The sequence below is a fragment of the Myotis lucifugus genome, unplaced genomic scaffold (assembly GCF_000147115.1).
Source record: "Myotis lucifugus unplaced genomic scaffold, Myoluc2.0 scaffold_130, whole genome shotgun sequence".
NCBI lineage: Eukaryota > Metazoa > Chordata > Mammalia > Chiroptera > Vespertilionidae > Myotis > Myotis lucifugus.
Window position 1 is genome coordinate 2,481,211 of NW_005871178.1, and position 24,830 is coordinate 2,506,040.

The window sequence follows — 24,830 nt, forward strand, 5'->3', positions numbered from 1 at the left end:
TAGGCCTACAGGTACTGCGAATGTGGGATTGTCTTAAATATTTAAATAGCTATGTCAAATGTGCTTAAAGTAGAGATCATAAAACTGATTTCCCACATGCTTTGAAAAAATGCATATCTGCCAGTCTAATCACAATTCATAACTGCTGAGCGGAAAGTAGGGAGGAATGTCATTATTGGTACAAAATAACTGGGATTCTGTACTCACCAATCCTAGCAGGGCCAGGAAGTTGCCAACTGCAGAACGTCCTCCATGCTCACTCAGTGGCTCATAGAAATACAAACTTTCTCATCTCAGCACACTACAATTTTCTATGTAGTAAGAAACCATTTTTAAAACTAATTTCTACTATCTTAAAAATGTAAAGCTAAAAAGTAACTTTTTCTCTATCGTAGGGAAGAGCAAAGAAATACAATGACATTGCTGAGAACCAGGGATCGTACTGAGGAAGTGTGAGGTAGAACTCTGTAATGTTGTATTTTAACTAGAACTCATTATCTTGTTCTGACATATTTCCTAACACTGTCCATGCACAGGGCCCAAAAGCAATGACACTCCTAAGTCAATACGAATAACCTTTCACTCAGTTTTCCAAATATCATTTCTCACTAAAAGGGACCTGGGCTGGTTCTGGGTCTGGGGCAAGAAATGCAAGTGGGCCTAGAATATTTGTTAATGTGTGAAAGCAAGGAAGTGTTTCCTGGGAACATATCAAAAAGAACATAGGAACTGACTTGAAGGGGCTTCCATGGCTAAATCTGGGACAGTATGAGCATCAGAAAGAACAGTGATGATAATAAGTTACAGTGCAATAAAGTTTTCGTAAGTCCACAGAGACTCTCAATAAGAGAAGGGAAAGAAGCTCCTCTTTACAGTAATAAGAATACCCACTAATACACATAGAGGAAATGCCAGAATCAGAAAACAAGGCAATAACTTATTCAAACAAGGATTATCAATGGATGCTATGAAAGCATATTGGAGAACAAGATTATTGATTAATTTTGAAAGGTAAAGTGTCTTTGGCAGTGCAGAGATCTGGTGACACCACCTTTGCCAGGTGATTAAAAGCAACATCACAAATAGTAAGACAAATGAGCATTCAGTGCTTCCTGGTATAATGCAATGGGTGGTACACAAAACGCCTATGTAGTACTCCTGCCAAAACTGTTTAACCTGAGCCCAGTCATGAAGAAATATTCAAACAAAGCAGATTGTATAACAAAACAACTGACATGAACTCTAAAAATATCAACGAATTTGTCAGGAAATATGAAGAAAAGGCAGGGTTAGAGGGCTACTCTAGATTTAAGGAGACTGAAGAGACATCACCAAATGTAGTACACGATCTTTGCTTAGATCCTGGATCAAAAGAAAAAAATGGCTACAAAAATCATGTGATTATAAATGGGGGAAGAAAATAATAACTTATATTATAAGTAATGATAAATAAAATAAAATATAAAATAACAATATAAGATGAATTTGATTATGACCTGCATTTTAATATATAAATATACAGGGTGTCTCAAAATATATATATACACACTTGAATAGCTGACAGCTCAATTTTGAAAATGAAATGTATTTTAACAAACACTGCCTTTATAATTATTCAACGTGTGTGTATACATTTTTGGGATACCCTATATATAAATAATACTATTGTAGCAAAGTTAAATTCCTTGGTTATTATTAATGGATTTTTATTATATAGCATGCAAGTTACCAACTTAGAAATTTGGGGATGAAGTGCCACAATGTCTGCAACCTATTTAAAAGTGGTTCAACTTACTTGCAAGAAAAAGAGATATTAAAAGTGGCAAATGCAACATAATTTGATGAACAAGAATAGATCCAGAGACAAATGGAAGGGGAGGGGGAGAGGTTAGAGAGCAACCAAAGGACTTGTATGCATGCATATTAGCATAACCAATGGACACAGACACTGGGGTGGTGGGGGCTTGCCCAGGGTGGGAATGGTTGGGAGGGTCAATTGGGGAAAAAGGAGACATATGTAAAACTTTAGACAATAAAAAAAAATTTAAAAAGTGGCAAATGCTAAAAAGTAAAATACAATATAACAATACAAAATAATGTAAGATAAAATCTAACTTTTTAAAACAAGAAGATTCAAGAACAAAGACTGGGTTTTATTTAATATAAGTTATGTATGATTGGCTACAGGGAACAGTTGGGTGAGACTCCTGGGAAATTCGATTAAAGGGAATATTTGGGGGGAATTGTCACTGTTGTCTTTTTTGCACTTTGTCCTTCTTCCTTCCTCCTTCATCATTCTCAGAAGACAGACTTCAGCCCAGACAGTGTGGCTCAATGGTTGAGTGTCAACCTATGAACCAGGAGGTCACGGTTCAATTCCCAGTCAGGGCACATGCCCAGGCTACAGGCTCGATTCTCAGTGTGAGGCGTGCAGGAGGCAGCCAAACAATGATTCTCTCTCATCATTGATGCTTCTATCTCTCTCTCCCTCTCTGAAATCAATAAAAAAATTATTTTTTTAAAAAAGAAGACAGACTTCATAGCAGGAGCTAGAGTGAGGAAGTTATTGTACAACCAAGAGAGAAAGACTAAGAGAAGCTCCATGATCTTGGGCATGACATCCCTGACCTTCCAACCACTAGCAGCATCACCTGCTCTGGCCTACTCTCTCTGTGAAAAAAATAAACTCCTGTGACAGAGGTTCCCAAATGTTCTCAGTTCATGGCATTCTTAATGTCTGTGATTTTCTTCATGGTGCCCCTAGGCCAAAAGGAACACCTAACACCTATTTATTAAGTAGTTAGTCAACAACTTAATAGTATTTGTGTGCTCACAACTTGTTAACTGTTTGGAAAAAATACTACACATAAATTAAAAATAAAAATATTTTTATTTCATTGTTAACCACAATTATAATGAGATGTGTTCCAATTGTGCCCCCTACTACTTCTCAAGCCTTAGAATCAGATCGGATTCCACCACCTTCATCTCCTATTCCAGATTGTCCTTCCTAAAATGAGTGGGCCTCATCCAATCAGTTGAAGGACTGAATAGAACAAAAGCTTGACCCTACACCAAGTATGAGAGAATTCTTTCCTGAATAACTAGCTGTGAACTGGAGCATTGGCTTTTTCCTGCCTTTGGATTGAAATTAAAACATCATTAATGGATCTCAAGTCTGCTGGCCTTCTGGAGGGAACTACATCATTACCTCTCCTAGTTCTAGCCCTTCAGACTTGGACTACAACTAAACCTTCAGCTCTCCCAAGCCTCCAGCTGGCAGACTCATCCTGTAGATCTTGGGACCAGTCAGCCTCTATAATCACATGAGCAAGTATATCTTGTTAAATAAATCATGTGAGCAAGTATATCTTTTTATATGTCATTTTAGATGGATAGATAATACATATATTCTATTTCAGACATATAGTTATACCACCTATTGGTTCTGTTTCTCTAGAGAACCCTAACTAATACACCCCACAAAGTAACAGGTTATTTGGTACTTATTCCTCTGGGTCATGGCATCCTATCTAATAAAAGGGTAATATGCAAATTAACCATCACTCTGTCACAAAGATGGCAGTGCCCAGTCCTCTAAGCCCCGCCTCCCCCTGGAGTCCCTCAGTCCCGGGGGGAGGGGGACAGCCACTGAGAGCAGGCCAGCACAGCGTGAGTGGCCTGGCAGAACGCTTGCTTCGTCGCCGCGCCCAGCTCGGGCCAGCCTCCCTGACCAGAGCGGACACAGACAGGGTCAGGGGGCCAGCCCGCAGCCTCCGTGGCCGAGCGCAGGCCTGGAGAGGAGAGAGCAGGCCCGCCTCCTGCAGAAGCAGCACGGGTCCCTCCCAGCTCCCACGGAATGAACGCGGGTCCCTCCCGCCTCCTGTGGAAGCAGCACAGAAGCGGCGGGCGGCCTACTGCACATGATATCGCGCGATGGGCTACTAGTAGTTAATAATCCATGAAAAGGCAACAACAAAGCCAGGGAGACATGTTAACCTCAAGCTTATTACCTTACTCCCAAGGTTAAAACCCTTCCACAGCTCATCAGTGTCCTCAAGACACATCTAACTTCATTCGTGTATCAACCATGACCCATCATCTGGCTTCTGCTTATTTTTCTCAGTCTTATCTCTTATCATAGTCTTTGTCCCCTCCAATATGGATCCAAGTGAAAGTCCATAAAATGCACATGATCTCTCCCCTCCAGGTTTTGAGTATGCTTTTCTCCCTACCCAGAATAACTTCCAGACAGCCCTCTCACATGCACACGTGCACACACATACTTACAGTCATAGGACATACACATTGCAAGACTAGCTCCTTATCCTTCAAGTGTCTGACTAGAAATCTCACTCTCCTCCCAGATCCACTTATCAAGCACTAGCTGGGAACCCTTCCAAATGTTATCATACAACCCTGAGTGTATCCCTGTCAGAGCCCTAAATGTGCTTTAACTGTCCATTCATTTGTCTGAATTCAACTCCTTGAAGGCCATAACTATGTATTACTGGCTATTGTATCCCCCAAACAGTGGCTCACCTATAATATATGCTCAAAAATTATTTGTTGAGTAAGTGATTAGATGAAGTTTAAATAGTCTCAGATCACCATTCTCATCCTGTTATTGGTTTAGTTTAGGAACTGTCAACCAAGATCTGAAAAGAGACACATTCAGCCATTCCTGGCACCATCCAGACCACTGGTCGTATCCAACCTGCAAGGCCAGGGGGGATAATAATATGTTTTTTCCTGACCCTTTATCCATGCCCATGCATGCCCCAATCATGAAGATCCAGAACAAGCACTATAAGCTTGGAAGCTGAGCAAGGAGCCAGAAAATTGAAAAGAGAAGAATCTGAAAACTTGAAGCACTTTTTAAAAACTGTTATAACTACTCTGGTCACCATCAACATAATATTCCCAAACTCTTTACTGACTGGCAATGAAGTTACTTATTCTTTCTAGACTTTAGTTCCCTAATCAGTTGAGCATAAAACTCAAGGTTGTTATAAGGAATAACTTAAATGTATTGGCAAGCACTAACACAGTGCCTGACATAGATGAGTTATAATATAATAAATGCAAGTTATTAATATTGTCACCATTATTACTGCCAGTCAGAATTTCAAACATAAGTACATATAAAAGCAAGCTACAGTTCACTAGTCAAGCATGAGCTGAAAGACTTTACTGGTACTGGGCCTCAGTTCCTGAAAATACAAACACATGAGCTTGACATTGAAGAACTTCACTTGCCTCACCATGAACATAGCAACCTGACAATGACAGAGCTATTTTGGATGTAGCCCCCAGGGAAAGTTTATCTTATATTTATACTTAAATCAGTATCTCTAAGAAATAAAACCACCAAACCTAAACCTAAATAGATAAAAAAGAAAAGAAAAAAGTTATACATATATTAAGTGTTGTTTTTTTTAAATCTATCCATTTATACCAACTTCTCCATACACAGAAATACTTAGACACTAAAACAAGCAACCTTTTGGTTACTTGCCTGATATAAATAATTATTCACCATTACTGGGTGAATTATGAGTTAACTTGGTGAATGGCTATTCACACGCTGCTAGTAATTTTATTTGGAGGTATAAACATTTAAAACTGAATGCTAAAAATACCTAAAGTAATATATAATTGTGCTAATTTATATAACAAAGCTATATTTTACATGGGGTACATACTCTTTCTATACTAGCCCAAACACACATATCATGTGCAATATAATCTTGTTAAATATCAGTTTCTACAGACAGCGTGTCATTCAAATAATTTGCCAATCTACAACAATTATTCTTTAATTTAAAACATGGTAATTAGGGAGCATTTGAGATCTTGCTTCCCGGAAATTATCATCAGTTTTGGCCCAAATAAACTCATAAAAATTAAAAAAAATTACATTAAATAGATAATATAAAATATAAAACATTATTGAACTAAATAATTCTCTCTGAATTTCAAATTAACCAGGCTTTCTAGTTCTCCACAAGCACAAAAAATACATCTTTTCATTATTTCCTCCTAGCTTCCTTCTCTCTTGTTAATAACTGTATTAGAAAAATTACAGGTTTTGCTCTTGAATAATTTTTTATCATTTCTATGTATTAACTCCTCATTTTATAAAATGTCTCCTTTTTTATCTTTTTTCCTTCCAAGCACCACCTTCCTGCTAGCACCCAACTAGCATAATGATAGTTCCAACCATCCTTAGCTCTCCTCCATGGCCTGCAGAATCTAGCCCTTGGGGAGCCAGAGCAGAGCTTTGTATATCCAGAGGGTAGGATCTTGCTAAACTTTTCCCTTTCTCCACTGTCACCATCCCACCTCCCTGTTTCTGATCTTTCTATCTTGCCTTCCACTCTGTTTCACAGTTCCATGAGATTTCACACTTACTCCTGTGGTCTCCTAGTCCTCACATACATGTACATATCCTCCCTCTTCCCAAGTGAGTTACATATCATTATAAGACCATCAACTTTGGCCCTGACATTGAGTCGTGTATTTTTCCATAGGATCTTCTGGGAGAAGGGACTAGGGGGAGAAAAAAATACTTTCCACTTTTAAAAGATCCCAGAAAGACAATCCTACCTTTCCCAGGATTTGGAGGAAAAGGACTTCCAAACTCCTTCTGCTTTGGCATTAAAGTGTGTGGCCCTGACATGCCTCCGGCCTGGGTGACCTGGAATCGTGACTTCCCATTGGTGAGCACTTGTCTCCTGGGGCTCAAGGCGGGCAGATGGATGGGGCTCTCAGCCATGTTGCTCTGAGGAACCATCCCTCCTCCCAAGGGCATCTTGAGATGGAGACTGTTAGCAAGGCTTCCAATACCAGGGCTTGGTGCGCTGCCACAGGACGAGGGGCCAGGAGTCCCCGAGTGGGCTCGGATGGGAGGAATGTGTTGGCCACTGACCATCCCAGGCCCCTGTGGGGTTCCTGATATCCGGTGGAGATTCATGCTGCATGACCTTCCATTCATTTTGAAAAAACCTGTGGCCAAGATGGTCAAATATCCAATGGCACTAATGACTCCTTTCAGGCAAAGTCCAATAAGTTATCCATGGTGTGGGTTTTTAGCCTGTTTAAAAAAATAAATGCAGGCATTTTTAAAAGTAAAATGGAAAATAAGTTACAGTGAGTTTTCAACCTGTGTAGCTTTCACGTCAGGAAGAAAAGAAGCACTCTTAGCAAAAGGGCCTTTTATGTAGAGCAGGGTCATCAAATACATGGTTCACTGGCGGGCACTTTCCCCTCCTGCATTCATGGTAGGCATGGATTATGGATCACTGCATTGTTTTGTTTGCCATTGAGCCCTTCTCAATATAGTGCTCTTGGCAACTACAACCAACCTACTGGTGCCAGCTTGCAAAATGAAACTTATTTTGCTCCCTAGAGGATCTGTCTGTACTAGTTCACTTCTGCAACAGTGAGTCTTGGAAAACCCAAAAGGCATCACCTTCATGAGCTGTAAGAGCATTGCTTCAGTGATTCCAGTAAACAAACTAATGGCAGATCTGGCCTCTAAATGAGATTATGAGGACATTAAACCACCTCTGATTTTCACTCATAGAGCAAGTATTTCATAGTCCCTAGATTCACAAAAGATAAAAATATGGGCCTGGGACTCTCACAAAGGCCTCATACATCCACATACCCAATATTCAGAGCAGCATTAGAATTTTGGTTCCATACTGACCCTGAGTTATAGAAATGGAAATAGGACAATACTCTCACCTTCCATTAATGTCCTAGAAAAGGAAAAGGCTGTGAAATATGCTTTATAGAAAGTATAAGGAAAGGACAGCCCTTTAAAGGATATGTTCATCATGCACCAAACATGGTAAATCAACCATAGTTCCATAAAGCTTCCATATGCAATCCCACTACCCCCTTTTTCAAGTACCAGAGGAGAACCAAAAGTACTGACATGATCACAGAACATCATCATCCATCTGTATGCAATAATGTCAGTATTCCCTGATTATATTGTTAGGAAAAGCCCTTCTTCCTTGATCAATGGCTCCCCAAAATGTATGTACAATCAATGAGGTGACTAAGTACCACCACTCCTAATGAATGCAGTCTGTTTTCTTTTACATAGACATGACAGTCTTGGAAAAAATCCACAGTTGAACAAACAGAGGAAATATGGACGGAGTATAAGCAGTAGTGGCCAAATATCCCCAACTGAATGATTTCTACTTTTTCTGAAGGACCCACTCAATGTCGTAGACAAATATTTCCAACTCAACTCCCAAATGAATGGCCCCACCAATCATCAAAGACAGAATATCAAGAAAGGCAAACTTTTCTTTTTTTTCTTTTTTTTTTAATATATTTTATTGATTTTTTACAGAGAGGAAGGGGGAGAGATAGAGAGTTAGAAACATCGATGAGAGAGAAACATCGACCAGCCGCCTCCTGCACACCTCCTACTGGGGATGTGCCCGCAACCAAGGTATGTGCCCTTGACCGGGATCGAACCTGGGACCTTTCAGTCCGCAGGCAGACGCTCTATCCACTGAGCCAAACCGGTTTGGCAAGGAAGGCAAACTTTTCATGAATTTTTTTTTTCTTTTATCATTTTAGAAAATCAAAAATATTTCATTTTCAAGTCAAGCACTCACTGTGCCTTCTGCAAAGTTGACTATGTGTGTCCATATGTTAAAGAACTTCAAAAATTACTAACAATATAAAATTGGAAAGGTTCCCCTCATCTCTACCAATTCTCTATTTTATTAAGAATTCTAGCCTTGGTCCATGTAGTTCAGTGGTTAGCGCATCAGCCCATGCACCACAGGGTCACAGGTTCAATTCCTGGTCAAGGGCATGTACCTGGGTTGCAGGTTCAATCTCCAGCCGTGGTCTGGGCAGGTGCAGGAGGCAATCAATTGATGTGTCTCTCTTACATCAATGTTTCTCTTCCCCCACCCCACCCCAACTCTCTCTAAAAAGCAATGGGAAAAGTATCCTTAGAAGAAGATTGAAGAACAAAGAATTCTATCAGTCTGTCACATTTAATACTTCCATGCCATGTAGTCCTCAGAGACACTTCTAGGTCTTGTTCCTGCCCTTCCCTTCACTACAGTTTTCGAGAATGAACAAATATGTCCAGGCTTATCCAAACCTGTATCATTTAAGTTCATTATGAATAATAAGCAATGAACCCTGATATCAGGCCAGTTGTAAGATTTCTTTTTTTTTTTACATTGGAAAAATTCCAATGCCTTTTTTGCTATATCTATTTATAAGAATTCAAATGTATTACCAGCTGCTCTATTGATTTATTGGTTGATTGTGAATAAGAATCATTTAATTTCTCTATGCTTTGCCAGATTATAGTAGCCATCTATTCTCCACTCATTGATAAAAACTATTTTCTGAGCACTCTGAATCCTGCATAAGAAAGCACTTATTTTCACACACACACACACACACACACACACACACACACACACACACACAAGGCAAGATAAATACGTTGTATTGGCAACTTGTTAAAAATGATGAATTATCCAACATGACTGGGAATATGAGTCACTAAGACTATGGTCCAAGTGACCAATGTCTGCAGATTTGCAGACTATGCCCATTTCCAAGTTTTTAAAAATAAGGGAGTAATTTTTGGCAGCAAGATCACAACAAGCAGAAATTATCATCAAAAAATATGGATAAAACACGTAAGTAGGTACTTGGCATTAGACTTGATCATTATTAAGGTTAAGTTTGTGAAAAGTAAGATTAATTAAAACACCGAAAACTTAATTATCAGACATACATTCCTGCCTGTCAGATTGGATATTTATTTTATTCTTTTATATACTATACTCCTGTTTTAAATAGCTTTAGGTTGAAAATAAAAACAACAAAACTACTTAAATTTTGTAACTAAAAAAGTAACAGCCTAAAAGTAATGTGATTAATACCATAAAGGACAACCAAGAAGTCAATGGCATGTGCGCTGAAAAAAAGAGTCTCAAGACAAAAATAAAATAAATTGTATGTGAAAATATGCCTATTGTTTTCACATTAATCATACCAACTGATTTGTCAAGCATTAAATTTAAAAGTCAATTTTGTCTATTCATATTCTAATATTTTATATACTTTTTAGCTAGGCCATATGATCATGTACAATTCTAAATCCACTTGGTAACAAAAAAAGGAATAAACTGCTAACTTTTAAGAAAGACACATCCTCATTGAGTCAGAGTGAAAAGAGCATTCAACCAGAAGTCAGGTCACCTGAGTTCTACTACTGGCAAATCATTTATGACTTCCCTGGACTTACAGTTTTCATCCATAAAATGAGGAAGTTGATGATAATCATTACAGTCTCTAGAAATTCTGTTCTCCCAGATAATTAAGATAAGGAAGATTATAAAAAATACCCATTTACTATGATCAGAAATAAATATGTAGATTTTATACCCATGGCACTTAAATTGGGAGACATGGAAGCAAAAATAGTACCTACCCGCTCCATCAAAGTAAGAGTTGATAGGAGGCTCTCATGCCATCAATGTGCTGAAAGACAACACTTACCATAAAAAGATGGATATTAGGATTAAATTTTGCCAACTAATAAGTATCAAAACCTAACTGGTAGGAAGATTCCATTGGAAGAGTACCTTTCTATTTAAAAACTTATCAAGTTCTCCAGCATTACTTTTCTTCTGGCCTCCCTCCAACTACACTACCCCAAGGTATCAACAGAAATAAAAGAAGAAAAAAGCAAAATTAATGTACTGAAAATCGGATATATTGATACATTTAGATGTTTAATACTCCATTGGTTCAAACAATAAAAACATTCATTCGGCTACAGGAGTCAACATGAGTTAATAGATCTTCACTTTTGACCACTGTCAAACTCAAAAACACTACTGTAAGTCAAGTCAGAGAAAAAAAGTACTTTGCTTCTAAGGAAAATAAGACACAAAACCATTTAATAATTTCTCTAGTTTTCTGGGAAACTTGTGACTTGAATCAAATCACAAAAATCATTTCTCTATCTTCTAAAACCAAGGCTTAGGCACTTTCTCATGGATTAAAAGATTAAACAAACAAAAAGCAATGTTAACTCATCCATTCAAGAAAATTCTCAAAACATGAGCTCTATAATGCCTATTTACAGCCAAAAGCCCTTTCTTAGTAAATATCATTAATAAACTCATCTAGACTCATAATTCATCTGATGAGCCAGTTAATTATTAATTTTCATACATCATTTCATTTCCTTAGGCTACATTTAGCCTTTGTTTTATTTTCCATTCCTTATGCTACAAGCATTTCTTACCCTGCCTGGAAAACCTGATCTTGAGGCACAAAATACTGGTAAGCACACAAACTGCTCCTGCGCTGGTTTCTTATACATATGTCTAAGCCATCTAAAGTAGAGTTTTTATTGATTCTTTTTATTTTTCCCCCTTTGGGTTAATGATTGTATAATTTCATTAACATTGCCTTTTCAACATCACTGCCTTGATCATTAATAGGCCCATGCTATTCCCATGGGCTTCTCTAGTTACAGCTTTTGTAGCCAGAAGAATATAGAAATGAAAAGCCTATTGATAGATAATATAAGTTATTCTCATGCACGGCTGCCGTGTGAAGCACATTTTGCAATTCAATCAAGGACAGATAGAGCTGAATGTTCTTAGATCCCAGGAGTTCATTTTAATAAGCAGAATGTACCTTGTCCTAACACAGGTGACTGACTCCTCAGAAAAGATTGTATAAACAAAAGCCAATCGTGTTAGTCATTTTATTGGCAACAATATAAACACAGCTATATTAGATGTCACCAATAAATCAAAATTATTCTTGTCTGCAATTTTAACAAGAGGAAAGTGCAAACATAAGCCTGTGAAGCTGGAGGATATTATAGAGGAAATGCATTGGATAGGTACAATATCTTTTCTCTATATTGAAAGAGAGGGTACTATATTATGATTAACCCACAACAAAGTATAGTTGATCATTTCTGTGGTTTCATAACTTTATTCAGTGAAACTGACAGATTCACAGACTTTAGAACAGAAGTTACACAGAAACAGGGCTAGGATAATTCCACATCATTGGGATAATTCCACATTATTGAGCAAAAATTTAGGGAGGTTATACCTGATAACTAGTACATATAGACCATATAGATATTTGGACATTCCCATGGTCTAATGTTGGTAATTCTAAGGTTATTAACATATTTATTTTGAATAATAATATGTACAGATGTTACTCAAACAACATAATCACTAATATGATGAAATAAAAAAAGAGAAAGTACGTTTTCTAAAGCAGGCTTAGCTCTGAGTTATACCAATTAAAAAATATAAAGAAAAGTTATAGTGTTCCCTTCAGAGATTCAAGACCATTCTTCCAAAGACCACTTGAAAAGATAATATAATGAACATTATGGATCCCATCTAATAGAATCCCTGACTTTGTTTTATCTGTGGATTCCAAACCCTTAGCTATCTAATTAGGGATACATACATCTTAACTTTTAAAACAATTTTATATTTCATAGAATTTTCTCAAAAGTGAAAACAATATTCCCTATATTTATAGAGTAAAATATCTGGCAGTACCCTTTTAAATTTAAATCAGTGGCCATGATATTCAAAATACAGGCAGTAAATAGGGACAGGACATAGAGGTAAGGAAGAACAGAAGGGAAAAGAGGGACAGAAAGAATGGGAGAGGGGGGAGAGGAAGAGAAAAGGAAGAGAGTAGAAAAAAAGGGATGACCAAATACAATGCAGGAATTTATTCTCTAACATAAAAATCAGAAGTAGCACTGAGAACCTTATACACACTGCTATAGTAATTTTGGAATTCTAGAAGAAATTCAGAACCTTCAGGTTAATACTGCTTTAGGGCAATATTAAAAGTTCAGTAAACTCTCTTATAATCCACTTTCCACAGTTCAATGCATCTATACAACTCTTATATCCCACAAGCTTACTCAATGTTACTACTTTTAGTAGTAATTACCTACAAATATTTCATTTACTTTGCCTCAGTCATTAACTCATCAATGAGTACAGAAAGTTCTAGAAAACTGTGGCCCTACCGAAAATAGCAAGGGAGAGGGGGATTTCCTTGGTCAGCTTTAAGAAATCACACACAAAGAAAATTACTTGGAACCAAAAATATTTTTAAGACAAACACAGATAGGCCCTGCCCATGTAGCACAGCTGGTTGGAGTGCAGTCCCAATACACCAAGGTTGTGGGTTCGATCCCTGGTCAGATCACATATAAGAATCAACTAATGAATGCACTGGCCAAGGTTGAATATGGACCATAAGTTCCTAGATCTATGTTTAACAAAATATTCTCTCTAAAGTAGTATTTGCAAAATAGTTTCAATCCATTGGTGTACCCTGAAATGAATTATTCAATAGTGAAAGAAGTTTTATAACAGACTGGAATAAAATATTAGCTATCAATGTGCATTAAATGTATTAATGATTAAATATCATTTTGTTTCTATTATTGATGGGTATACATGGCTGCATACTGCAAATTACAGTAAAAAAAGCATTAATGCCAGTTATACAAGCATTTGGACTATGTACCTGCCCAGGTACCTATCAAGAACAGCTGCTGATATAGACAGAGTTGAACTGCCAAACTAAAACAACTACCAAAACATAGCTGTAATAAAGAAGAGATCTAAATGTTCAACATTTTTAGCTTTCTGGAAAATAAGGACTAAATAATACAAGGCTGCACTCCTACCACTGTTATCTTTCACTTTGTCTTTTACATATTATACATCAATTGATGAATTGTGCTCTATAAATATCACTTAACCAAATAACAGAATCAGGATCAAAACGACTGACAATTTTAGATCTTCCCCTTCGCAGAGGACAGATGACTCTTCCCTGGAATAAAACTTCATTCTTACAATGCTAACAGGGGAAAAGTTTAAATTAACACATAACTGCCTTTGAGTTTTTAAAATGTGTTCTTATTATGACTTAACCATCAGATACTATGAAGAGGAATTTGAAATGGAAAAACGAACACATTCCCTATGATGTCACTGCTGAATTAATGACCTGAATTGCAAAGAGTGAATACCACATGGCCATGGTTTGAGACACAAAACTTCTTCAGAAATATAAAAGAAAAGTAACTGGCTGAGGATTTTTCTTAAAAACAAAAATCCTCACACAAGGAGATACATAGGTAGCAAAATATTGCAAATGAAAAGCACATTCTTTGTCATTTAGTGTGTCATTTAGTGAATAGCTATTTGCAAAGCTAAAAAGTATAATCCTCTCAAAAAGGTAATAAACAGTTACCTATGAAAGATTCTAAAAATAAATTGAATTTATCACTCATTAAACCAAATATCCAAGTATAATAAAGTATCCCTATCATATGTGATTTCTTTCCTTCAGTGTAATTGGTGACCAATGTAACTATTTTTAGCTGTTGGTAGACAGAAGTTTTATACAAGTTAAATAATGTTCAGTGACATCACTGAAGAAATATGAATGTCCATAACAATGACTAGGCCCTTAACCAACATGACAACATATTTATTAAAAAAAAAAACTAAACTAAATGAATGACTCAGTCAAGTTACAGACAGAAGTGGAATCTATTGGTCATGCTAAAAAGGTTGGGAAAACATTAATCCATTTCTTCACACACAAGAATAACAAGAATTTATACACAGCCCTGGCATCTGGTTAGTTTTTTGTGTACAGTGTTCAGCAGGCCTAGAAATGAAACTTCACAGGTCTGGCTTAGAATCTCAAGAATAACTGATATTCAGAAAGTCTAATCTCTGTATCAGGAAGCCTGGGACAGGGTCTGACCTGGTGCTGTAACCCTATCTGTCCATCTCCAGGTGGGCAAGACTGAAGGTGCACCTGAAGGAATGTGTAGTTGTTCCTGTCCTTGGCCTTGAAAAGATAACATCAGACAAAAATGGCCCACCAGCTTTCTTCAAGTCTGCTCTCAACTATTTAGAGCCTTCTCAATTCCAGTTTACAGACAAATTCCCTGATTTTGTTCCCAAAGTGAAACATGGTTGGATCCTTATTTCTGTTCATCCTATCAAACTGCCTCAGAGTCCCACCTAAGTGGTCTTTCTCTTCCTCTCTTTTTGCCCTCCTTTTCCCCAAATCCAGATCCCACTTAGCCTCCACGCCCAGCCCAAATGCTCACCTTATACCTTACCTGATCCTCTCTTAATTTATGTCTCTGATCTGTAAAATGGTGAGAATTACACTATCATACCTAATTCATAGCATTATATAATATTAAATGAGATAATGCATGTTACTTGCTTAGCACAGTGCCTGGTACATAGAAGGACCCAATAAATGCTAACTGTTTTACTTTACATACCTCTCTTAATATTCTTAACTTTCTACATAGCCTTATTTGTGTTTTATCTAAATTCTAAATTCATTAAGCTTTGGTGCTATGTATAATTTATCTTTCAACATTCCCCAGCCATTATATATACATAGTCTCATATTAGGCTTACCTATTTATATTTTTCACACTACATGTTACATATAGATTTTTCATACATTTATATTTTCACACATGTATATTTTATACTATTCTGAAAAGATTGTATAGATAAAATGTGTAACTATATATTTACATATTTGATTCCTATATTTACCATTTGTTGCCTGAATAAATACAGTATAAGTAAGTTGTGACCACACAATCATGAATCCTACACTCTGTGTCCTGTTGAATCAGTTTAACTACAGTTGCATATTTCCTAGTCTATTCCTCCTAACCTATTCCTTTCTCTATTGGGAAAGAGCTGCATAAAAACTGTTCCACTCTTCTGAGCAGACACATTACTCTTGTTTGGCATACTCATGAACAACAAAAAATCCTAGCTAAAAGCCACAGAACAAATAGCCATTTTAGTACTGAGACCAGGCACTTCTTTTGCCGTGGGGGCTGTCAGTCCTAACAGAGGGACTGCCAAAAGCATTTTGGGTTGTCATGGCGGAAGATGTTCCTCAGCATTTCTCCTTGCTCACCCTCAGCTGACTTCACACTACACGTTTCACTCATGTTATATGTACATAGATTGTTCAGTCCCCCTAATCAGACCATCAGTAGGATAGAATCTAGGGCTTCTGTCTCATTATTGTCCAAATTACCTGACCTACTAAAAGTTTATGTCAGAGAAAGAAGCCAGACCCAGGGGTGCATGCTGAATTATTCTGTTTACATACGGTATTATCAAAACAGGTAAAAAATTAATATATCTGTTTGAAGTCAAGGCAGTGGTTACTCTGGGGAAAACATAGTGGCTGAAAGGAACTAATAAAAACGTTTCTGGGTGTTGGTAATGTTCTATTTCTTGATCTGTGTGCTAGTTATTTAGTTGTGTTCAGCTTGTGAAAATTCATCAAGCTTAAGATATACTCACTTTTCTGTATCATTATTTTACTTTATTTCAATAAAAAATTTGGGTTTTGTGTCAGTTCTGTCTGAAGTAAATGGAAAACTTGGATCTTGGGCATCTTTTAATCAAAGTTCTTTTTAGTGTCATTTTAAAGATTTTGTTATATGTCTCAACCTCCTGGAATGAGGCAGACAGCATGTTTTTATTGCACAGATTTCTTATGTGCCCTTCATTTATGTTTTAAATTTATTTTCAATCCTGATGGATTCTATCAGCCAACCAAACTTATGTCAGAAGTTAGAGTTAAGTCCTGTATTTCCACCTTCTTTAGAATATCCTCTACAGAAAATGACTTTTACAGGGAAGAGAATGTGCCCGGGATGCCACTCTGAATTGTCTCCTTCTTCCATATTATGAAAGAATTACAAATTAACATTCCAACTCCAGAGATCAATAACTACAATATGATAGAGACAACAGTGGAAAGAATGTCCTCAGATTTAATTTACTAGCAGGAAAGAGCACTCAGAGAAAAAAGACTAAGAACACTGAGCTCTCTTCTACAACAATGGAAAGACCACTTGCTGTCATATAAATGAAGGCGGGCTAGTACAAAACATTTATTTGCTACTATTTAACCTCCCCACCCTGGCTATTTTGGCCCAACAGGAATTTTATCCACTAGTTGATGTGGACCCTGGAGTCCATCAAAAAAAGTTGCTTTTCCTATTTGGAATAATAATCATTCCTTCTGAGGAAACTAACTGACCCCAGGTATTGAATCACTGACAAACAGATTACTATTATGAAACTTGAATTTAATCAGCGGTCAAAGGAAAGATGCTCCCTCAAAATTGGGCCAATGTGAACCAAGGAGAGAGACCATTATAGCAGCAATTAGATTTCACTACTCATCCTCAAGGATTGCTGAGTCCTCTGAGCAACAAAGGAAAAGAATTCAACTATCAATAATGAAAGGCATTTTGAAAGTAACTGGAAAAGAAATGGCCCCCACTCTTCCTTTCAAGGGTATATAGTGTTAGGACTAGTCTGGCAGCAAAAACAATTAGTGAAAACATGTAACAACTGTAATGCACTAAAAGGCGATCCTTAAACTTCAGCATGTTCCCAATTGCCAAAATAACATAATTTCACAGACTCCTGTCTCTAAATAGCTTCAAACTTGCCCCTAACAACCTTCATTGCAGCCTTTTTCTGCAAACCTTTGCAGGTTGCACCTGTTTCACACAGCACCTCTGGAAGCAAACTTGGAGAAGAGAAGGAATATGGATATTTAAAGTAACACAATACATTTTATACCCCCCCAAAAAAGTTTACCAATTTAGTGTAAAAAGGGAGGTCTAGTTGGGAACTCAGAGAAGGGGAAACAGACATCTGGCTAACTCCCAAGGCAGAAATCATGACTCATCAAGGCTTTCAGAGGGGACAGGAGACTGCATTTGTCTTGAGTTCACCTTCAGGCCAATAAAATGCTCTCTGAACTGAGACTGGGAAACTTGAGTGTTTGTCCTGTGTCTGACAACGGGCTGTGAGGCCTTCTGCAAAACCCTAAAACCCTCTGGATCTGTTTCCTCATCCGCGGATGATCTCTGAGAAAGGTCCCATTTGGCTTGAACAGACTATACAGTATGTAGTTGAGATTTCCAGTTCCCATAACCTACAAAGGGCTGGCCCACTGGGGGGAGCTGCAGACCATCCCTCTCCTCACAAACTCCGAGGCCCATGGGCCCAAATTCTGGGAGCTGCTGATGTCCTGCAAGTAGGTGGGGAGAGGTTTCAAAGCCCACCTCTCTATAAAAGGGGGCTGCAATTGCAGAGTCCAGTACCTACAGACCCTGAACCCCGCGATTCCAGAAGTACCCTCCACATCTCCACCCCCTGCCCCAGGGTTTAGATGCTCCAGGGATGAGGGTCTAGGAAGCCTGGAGAGGGGGCGGGGCGGGGCGGGAGAAGGGAAGAAGAATACAGAGCAGAGGTGCAGGGTGCCTGTCTTCCAGGAGAGCTGGAGAGATCCGGAGAGGTACTGGGAACACACCAGGCGAGGGAGAGGTGCGTATGGCAGGGAAGGAGGATAGCAGCCCTCATCTGTTCCTGACTCCCGTAGCTTGGCTCGCGGGGGTCCGAGGCCAGCGCCCCTAGTCTCTCTGGTACGGAGCAAGGGGCGTGCCTGGGAGCGGAGGCAACACAGCCCGGCCCCGGGCGCCTGGCTGCGACTGGTCAGTGCCAGACCGCCTGGGCCCCAAACCTTCAACCCCGTCCGCTAGCGAGCTCAGCAAGACAAAACAAACTGGTGCGGGCTTCCTGTTGTGCAACCCAGCCCTGAGTAAGTCGGGCCGAAAGAGCCAATGCTGGCCCACCGCTGGGAAGCCCTGGCTACCCGGACCGAAGACAGCCCAGCCTGAGCCGGAATCCAGAAGGAACCACGTTCCGGCTCGCCACTCCGGGAGCGCACGGCCCCCGCAGGGCCAGTGTCCTCACCCTCAGGTGTCCTTTCACTTCTTGCCTCCCAAATACCCCCAACAAGTCGAGGGCGCGACCCGTGAAGCCAGAAACAACCTTTCCCAAAGTTTCTCCCTCCGGGTACCTAATTGAATCATCCATAGGATGACAAATCTGTCAGGGCCAAGTTTTCCAGACACTTGGGTGACTTCCTCATCCCTGAGGTGACTTGTCAGCTCCAGTGAGTAACTTGGAAGTGTCGCTCCGGGCAAGGTGTGTGTCTAGGAGGGAGCCGGCTGCTCACTCACGCTTTCCAGAGCGCAGCTCTCGGCCGACTTCAAAATACACACAGGGTCATTTATAGGGGCTGGAGCCATACGCGGGACAAAGTCCTGAAACTGAGACATTTTCCAAACAGTGCTGACATTTTGTCGGGCCCCATAAAAATGTAAACGGGAGGTGATGAACCCCGGGTAGGGAGTGTGCGCGTCTACATGTGTCTGCGCCTTTTGCAGCGTGGGAGGTTATAGTTATGATCAGGAGGATATGGGTCACCAGACAGTCCTCGCGACGAATTAAGGGACCCCCAATCCCAGGACCTGTTGGAGCAATGGGGACTTCGGCTTGAGCAAAGACACGAGCGTGGAAAACAACCTTCTTGAAGCTCCACAAACACGTGGAACTGGCAAAGACAACTACAGCCCCGTGTTCACGAGACCTCAGGTCACCCCATCAATTCCCACTTTCCTAAAGTTTCCCTTCAGTGAAGACTCATGAGTGGCATGCACAACCATGCCCACGCGCCCTGTGCTGTAACTTTCCCTGATTACGGAGCCCTCTGGCCCCTGTAGTTGAAAAAAAGAAACACAAAAAATAAAAAAAACTCCCTAATTAGAGAAACTTTTAAACCTTGTTGATTTCCTTTCCGTTCTCTACACTGGACGCTCTTGGGCAACTGACAAGAACACAGCTTGATTCTGTCTTGAGGGTCGCTATCTGAGTAAACAGATCTTTTATTAGAGAATCTGGGGGGTGGGGATGCGCGTATCTTTAAAACCGCGCAAACAACACCAGCTCAGCCTGGAAAACTATTTCTAATCCTTAGTTTGTGTCTCCCAGCGTTAACTCCCCCACACTCTCAAGCGCCGGTTTCATCCCCTCTGTCGCCAGCGAGCAAAGTTCCTATGGCATCCACTTACCAGGTAACCGGGATTTCCAAAACAAAGCCGGAGTGCGGGTCCCTTCCCCGGGCCAGCCTGCGCGAGTGACAGCGGACGGCCAGCGCTGGCGAGAAGAAACTTGGGGCTCCAGCCCTTCAGCACGCTCCGCGGGTTCTGCCTCCTTCTGAAATGAAAACTCCCATCCCAGCCTGGGGACGGAGCGCGGAAACCCGGCCCAAGTGCCCTGAGTGCGCGCGCGTGTGCGAGGGCAGCAGCCGCGGGGGGGAAGGGGGAGGCGAGGAGGCAGAAGGGGGGTGGCTGGACCCTCGGCATCAGCTCATTCCCCCCCCCCCTACACACCCACCCACACACACACGCAAATAGTGTTTTTACAAAGTTGAGTTTCGACTTTGTGTCTCGCCTGTCCAGCTCATCCTCGCCCTGGGCCGGGGGATGCGTCTGGGGCCGGCCTGGGATACTGGCTAATTGGTTTCGTCGGGTTCCATCGGGGAAGTGCTGGTGCGAGCCTGGACGGCTACGGCTACGGGCAGCGCGGGGAGGGGCAGCGCTGGTGCCCGTGCGCGCCGCGCTCTGGGCTGCCCGAGCGGCGCAGTGTGGACGCGGCCACTGGGATAGGGGAAGGGGGAGGAAGGGAGGGAGGCGGCCCTGGGAGGCGTGTGGATGTTAGTGCGGCTGCGAGGGCCGGCCTGCAGCCAGCTGCTTCCTGAGTGTGAGCCGAAGGGGGAGGGGTTAGAGGTGGGGGCGGGCTCGCTGGTCACCAGGCTGGCCAATTCGAAGGCTGAGCTTGTGTCTCCCTCTCAGCGCATTTAACACACTCACTCCTAACCTTGCACCAAAGAGTCCAGAACTCCAGAACAGGGTAGCAAGAGCAGGGAGACACTTTGCCTTCTTCTTGGGCCTTATTTGATGAACTGGCTTTTTTCTTTAACATGAAAAAGTGTGAGCATTCATATTGTATTTGATGTCAAGTCCCAAAGAACAAGAGAAAAAACAAACAGAAATTAAACGGAAAGAGTAAAAATTAATAAGTGAAAAATGGCAAAAGTGTCTTTCTAATATACAGGATTGGATGCACATAACCGGAAATGGATAGGTGAAGCACAGAGGATGCTTTTGGCATATTATTAAAATAAGGCATAGGCAGAGGAGAGAGGAAGGTAATAGAAGTGTTACAAAGATGTAAAATTCTAAACAGGCTGCTAGGATTGGAGGCACATTCCCTGCTTATGTTGCATCTATTAGCAGTACTTTCTCCTTAAGAATTCAACATCCTCAGCTTCATGCCCCCACTTAAGCTGTGACCCCAGCCCTTCTACTTGATTTGACCAGAGCCCTGAAGAGGTTGGTCAACTGTTAGTGGTTCCCCACATGTACTGCCACAGATGCACAGACTTCCATGTTGGGAATCAATATATGTAAAGTACACATATAAAGCACAATGTATATAAAACAAGTATCCTTGTTAGGCCTTTCTGCAGTGAGAGAATTATTCACTCTCATGGATGAAATGAAGAAGGATATCTCAAGACACTTTGAATTTCACCAGTCTTTATATTCTATTCTAGGGCTCTCATTCAAATATAAATTAGCATTTGGGTAGTAGATGCTATGATCAAAATAGAAGCCCTCAAGTACACATGTGACCCACCCCAGAAAAGCAAACCAAAAAGACTGACCATTTTATCTTATTTCAGAAAGAATATTATTAAATTTGGTCTGCATCCATGATATTGACCCAAAAAGGGCCAATTTCACAGAACTTCTTATGTCTTATTATGACCTACTTTTCAAGACTCCCTTTAGGGAAGGTGTGTTTTTTCCCCCTTTCCTAAAGACAAACTAACCAGAATATCTGTCAGCAGAAGAGGAGGGAGGGAAATAAATAAAAAGTGATTAGATATATCATTCTGCCAATTTTCCAGTTTCTCCCTCTCTTCTTCATTTCCTTTTAAATGCAAGTATCCAAGCCGAAGATGGCAATCAATGAGTTCAACCACACACAAGAAAAGAAAATACTAATAAAATGAAGCATGCAGCAAAATCACAAAAACAAAGAAACCAAGTACTGGAAATCGCCATGATTATTCCATTGTGGCTAGTTATTGCAACATGCCTGACATTCAAATAAACTCTTCCTCATTAACTCCAGCCTTCAGGAGCAGAGCAAGATGGGAACACTGACCCTTCAGTGCATCATGGGAAATTCTCTTCATCCAGATTCTCGTGCTGTATGGACTGCTCCCCAGGAATAAGACAAGGCTGGGTGGAGACTGCGAAAAATCTTTCCAATGTGCTTCAAATATCATTTCAAATACAATGATGTTGATGCCTGAAATGATATCCTAGTGGCTTGCAGAAGCTTCTAAAACTTCCAACTTGGTCGGAAGAGCTTAGCTGGAAGAGAAAAATATAGTGCTACTCCCTACTTTAATCAATGGCTCATGGAAATAAAACACTGGAAAAGTTATTAGTCATCAACCTAGAGATCCCCAAAATTATCTTCATTTATAAGAGCCTAAAGGTGGGAATGTCATTTTTTTTTACTGAGGTGGAATTTTCATGAGCCTCTAACATTCCTAAGACATTTACCACTAAATAGGTACAGTGCTGTGGTTGACTTTTTTTTTTTTTTGCCAGGAATGTAGATATGCAATGTCCTTACATTCCATGGGATACAGTAAAAATGCAGTGGTTCCAATACAACCCTGGAGTGACTCAGAATAAGATCTGCACCTCTTCTGGACTGAATCCTTTAACATGGACTTAGGGAAGGGAGAATAATGAGAGATGGTGGGAAAGGAAATAGTGTAATTCAGCAAAGACATTCTCCCTTCCCCATGAGCTCTCTATCGTGCTTAGGAATCATACTTAGGAATCATACACACACACAACCACACACACACATCTTCCCACTCTGGAGCCTCAACTGCTGGCTCAGATAGGCTGATTCCGTAGACAGGGCCCTGCTGCCAGCTTGAGTCCAGTTCTCATTCATTTGAGAAACATTCAGTGAGTACTTATTCTGTCACAGGATTAGGGGTAAAGGAATTAACACTTGTAGGCACTTTGCATGGAAGGATGTTACATAAAGTATTTTGCCCGATTCCTGGGATATAGTAAACACTCAAGAAATGGTGGCTTTTTGCAGACATTATCTCATCTATTCCTCAAAGCAATCTTATGCGATGGCCACTGGTAGTCTCCTATTTTTAAGCAAGGAAGCTGGAGCTCAATAAACAGTTAAAAGGAGTGAAAGGTAGAGCTAGATTTGCCAGTCTAGAAGCCCCAAGTTCTTTCAACATTGATGTCCTACAAAATAACTGCCTGCTTTTTAAATGTATAGAAAGTACACTAAACCTATATAAAGTACAAGGCATCTTATGATTAATGTCAGGTGAGTACCAACAAGTGCGGAAGAGGCGGGAATAATTTTCTACAACAGTACAGGGAATAGTTCAGCTGTTTGAGCTGGACTTCAAACAGTGGGTAGGAAATTGATAAACAAAGAAGACCATTCCAAGTAGAGGAATCTGTATCAGAAAGAGCATAAAAGACATGGATCCTGTGGATCTGCTCACAAAGCTGGAGTACAAAATCAGGACATTCACAATCTCATAGCTGTAGCCCTGAAACACAGTGGACTCCCAGTGGGAGCATCCTAACAGCAGACTTTCAGAACTGTTATTTGTGTCTCTCTGAGTGATTTGACAGCAAACTATTTACACACTTACAAGGAACTAAGATTAGATTCCCCTGTAAAGTGTCTACAGAGAGAGGTTTTTAACCCCAGAATGAGGATAAGTTGAGCTAACAGCACCAGTGATCGTATGCCCAGCTATAAAAACACACACCCACACAGACATGCGCGCGCGCGCGCACACACACACACACACACACACACACACACAAGCGGGCAAGATTCCAGTTATATAGAAATGCAGTGGAAAAAGTCAGTATTTGCCAACTTAAAGAAAGCAACTAAATGTGTAAAATGGAAAATCTCCATTTTACCTTCCTGAGTAGTACAGTGGAATGTTATCAGTGCTTCATACCCTAATAAAACTTTTAAGTAAATCTTTTTACTAATTTTGCCACAAGTACAGTTGGCCCAGATTCTCCTTCTCCTGCTTACACATCAGTGATGCAATTTTTTAAAATTATGATTGACATCCATTATATTCATACCTCTTTTCCTAAGGTCAAACTGTAAATCAGAATCTAAACTGAAATGTGAAATATTTTACTCCATAGAATGTCTCCACAACTTTTTTGATTGGTAAAAGTCTTCTTCCTATTTTATACAAACCCAAATGAGATGCATCTAATATTCTACAAAGGTTGATTTTATATTCCTTGACATATTACAAAGGTATATGTACAAAAAGTTGATTAAAATAAAAATAAATTCATAATATACACAATATTCCACAGGCAGTCAGTTTCCTACTCTTTTACCACTTAGCATCTATGCTGGCCATTTATATATAGTGTTGAAATTATTTACCTGATCATTATGCTATCTTACCCAGAACTGCCTTCTCTAAGAACCTTCTAATATCAAAATTTATATTTCTTCATAAGCCTTCCATGGCCTCGCAACATTACTGGGCACTAATAAGTATTTAATACTAATTGAGTGAATTAATGAATGAATGAGGAAGTAAAAGAATGGTTTCCCCACTCTCAGATATTATAAATAGCACTAACAATTGTCCTTGTGTGTATATATGTGATCATTTCAATACTACAAATAAGTCTAAAC

At 39.9% G+C, this 24,830-nt stretch overlaps 1 protein-coding gene across 1 annotated transcript in view; it reads right to left on the reverse strand.

The window, feature by feature from the left end:
- Window positions 1–20,403, reverse strand: part of GLIS3 (GLIS family zinc finger 3) — a 439,240-nt gene extending 418,837 nt beyond the window's left edge. Inside the window, exons 1-2 of the mRNA XM_006094116.3 lie at window positions 20,087–20,403; window positions 6,610–7,096 (exon numbers count right to left, since the gene is read on the reverse strand). Coding sequence (XP_006094178.1) covers window positions 6,610–6,997 — 388 coding nt within the window. The 5' untranslated portion in view covers window positions 6,998–7,096; window positions 20,087–20,403. The remainder of the gene's footprint in view (window positions 1–6,609; window positions 7,097–20,086) is intronic.
- Between the last annotated feature and the right edge of the window lie 4,427 nt (window positions 20,404–24,830).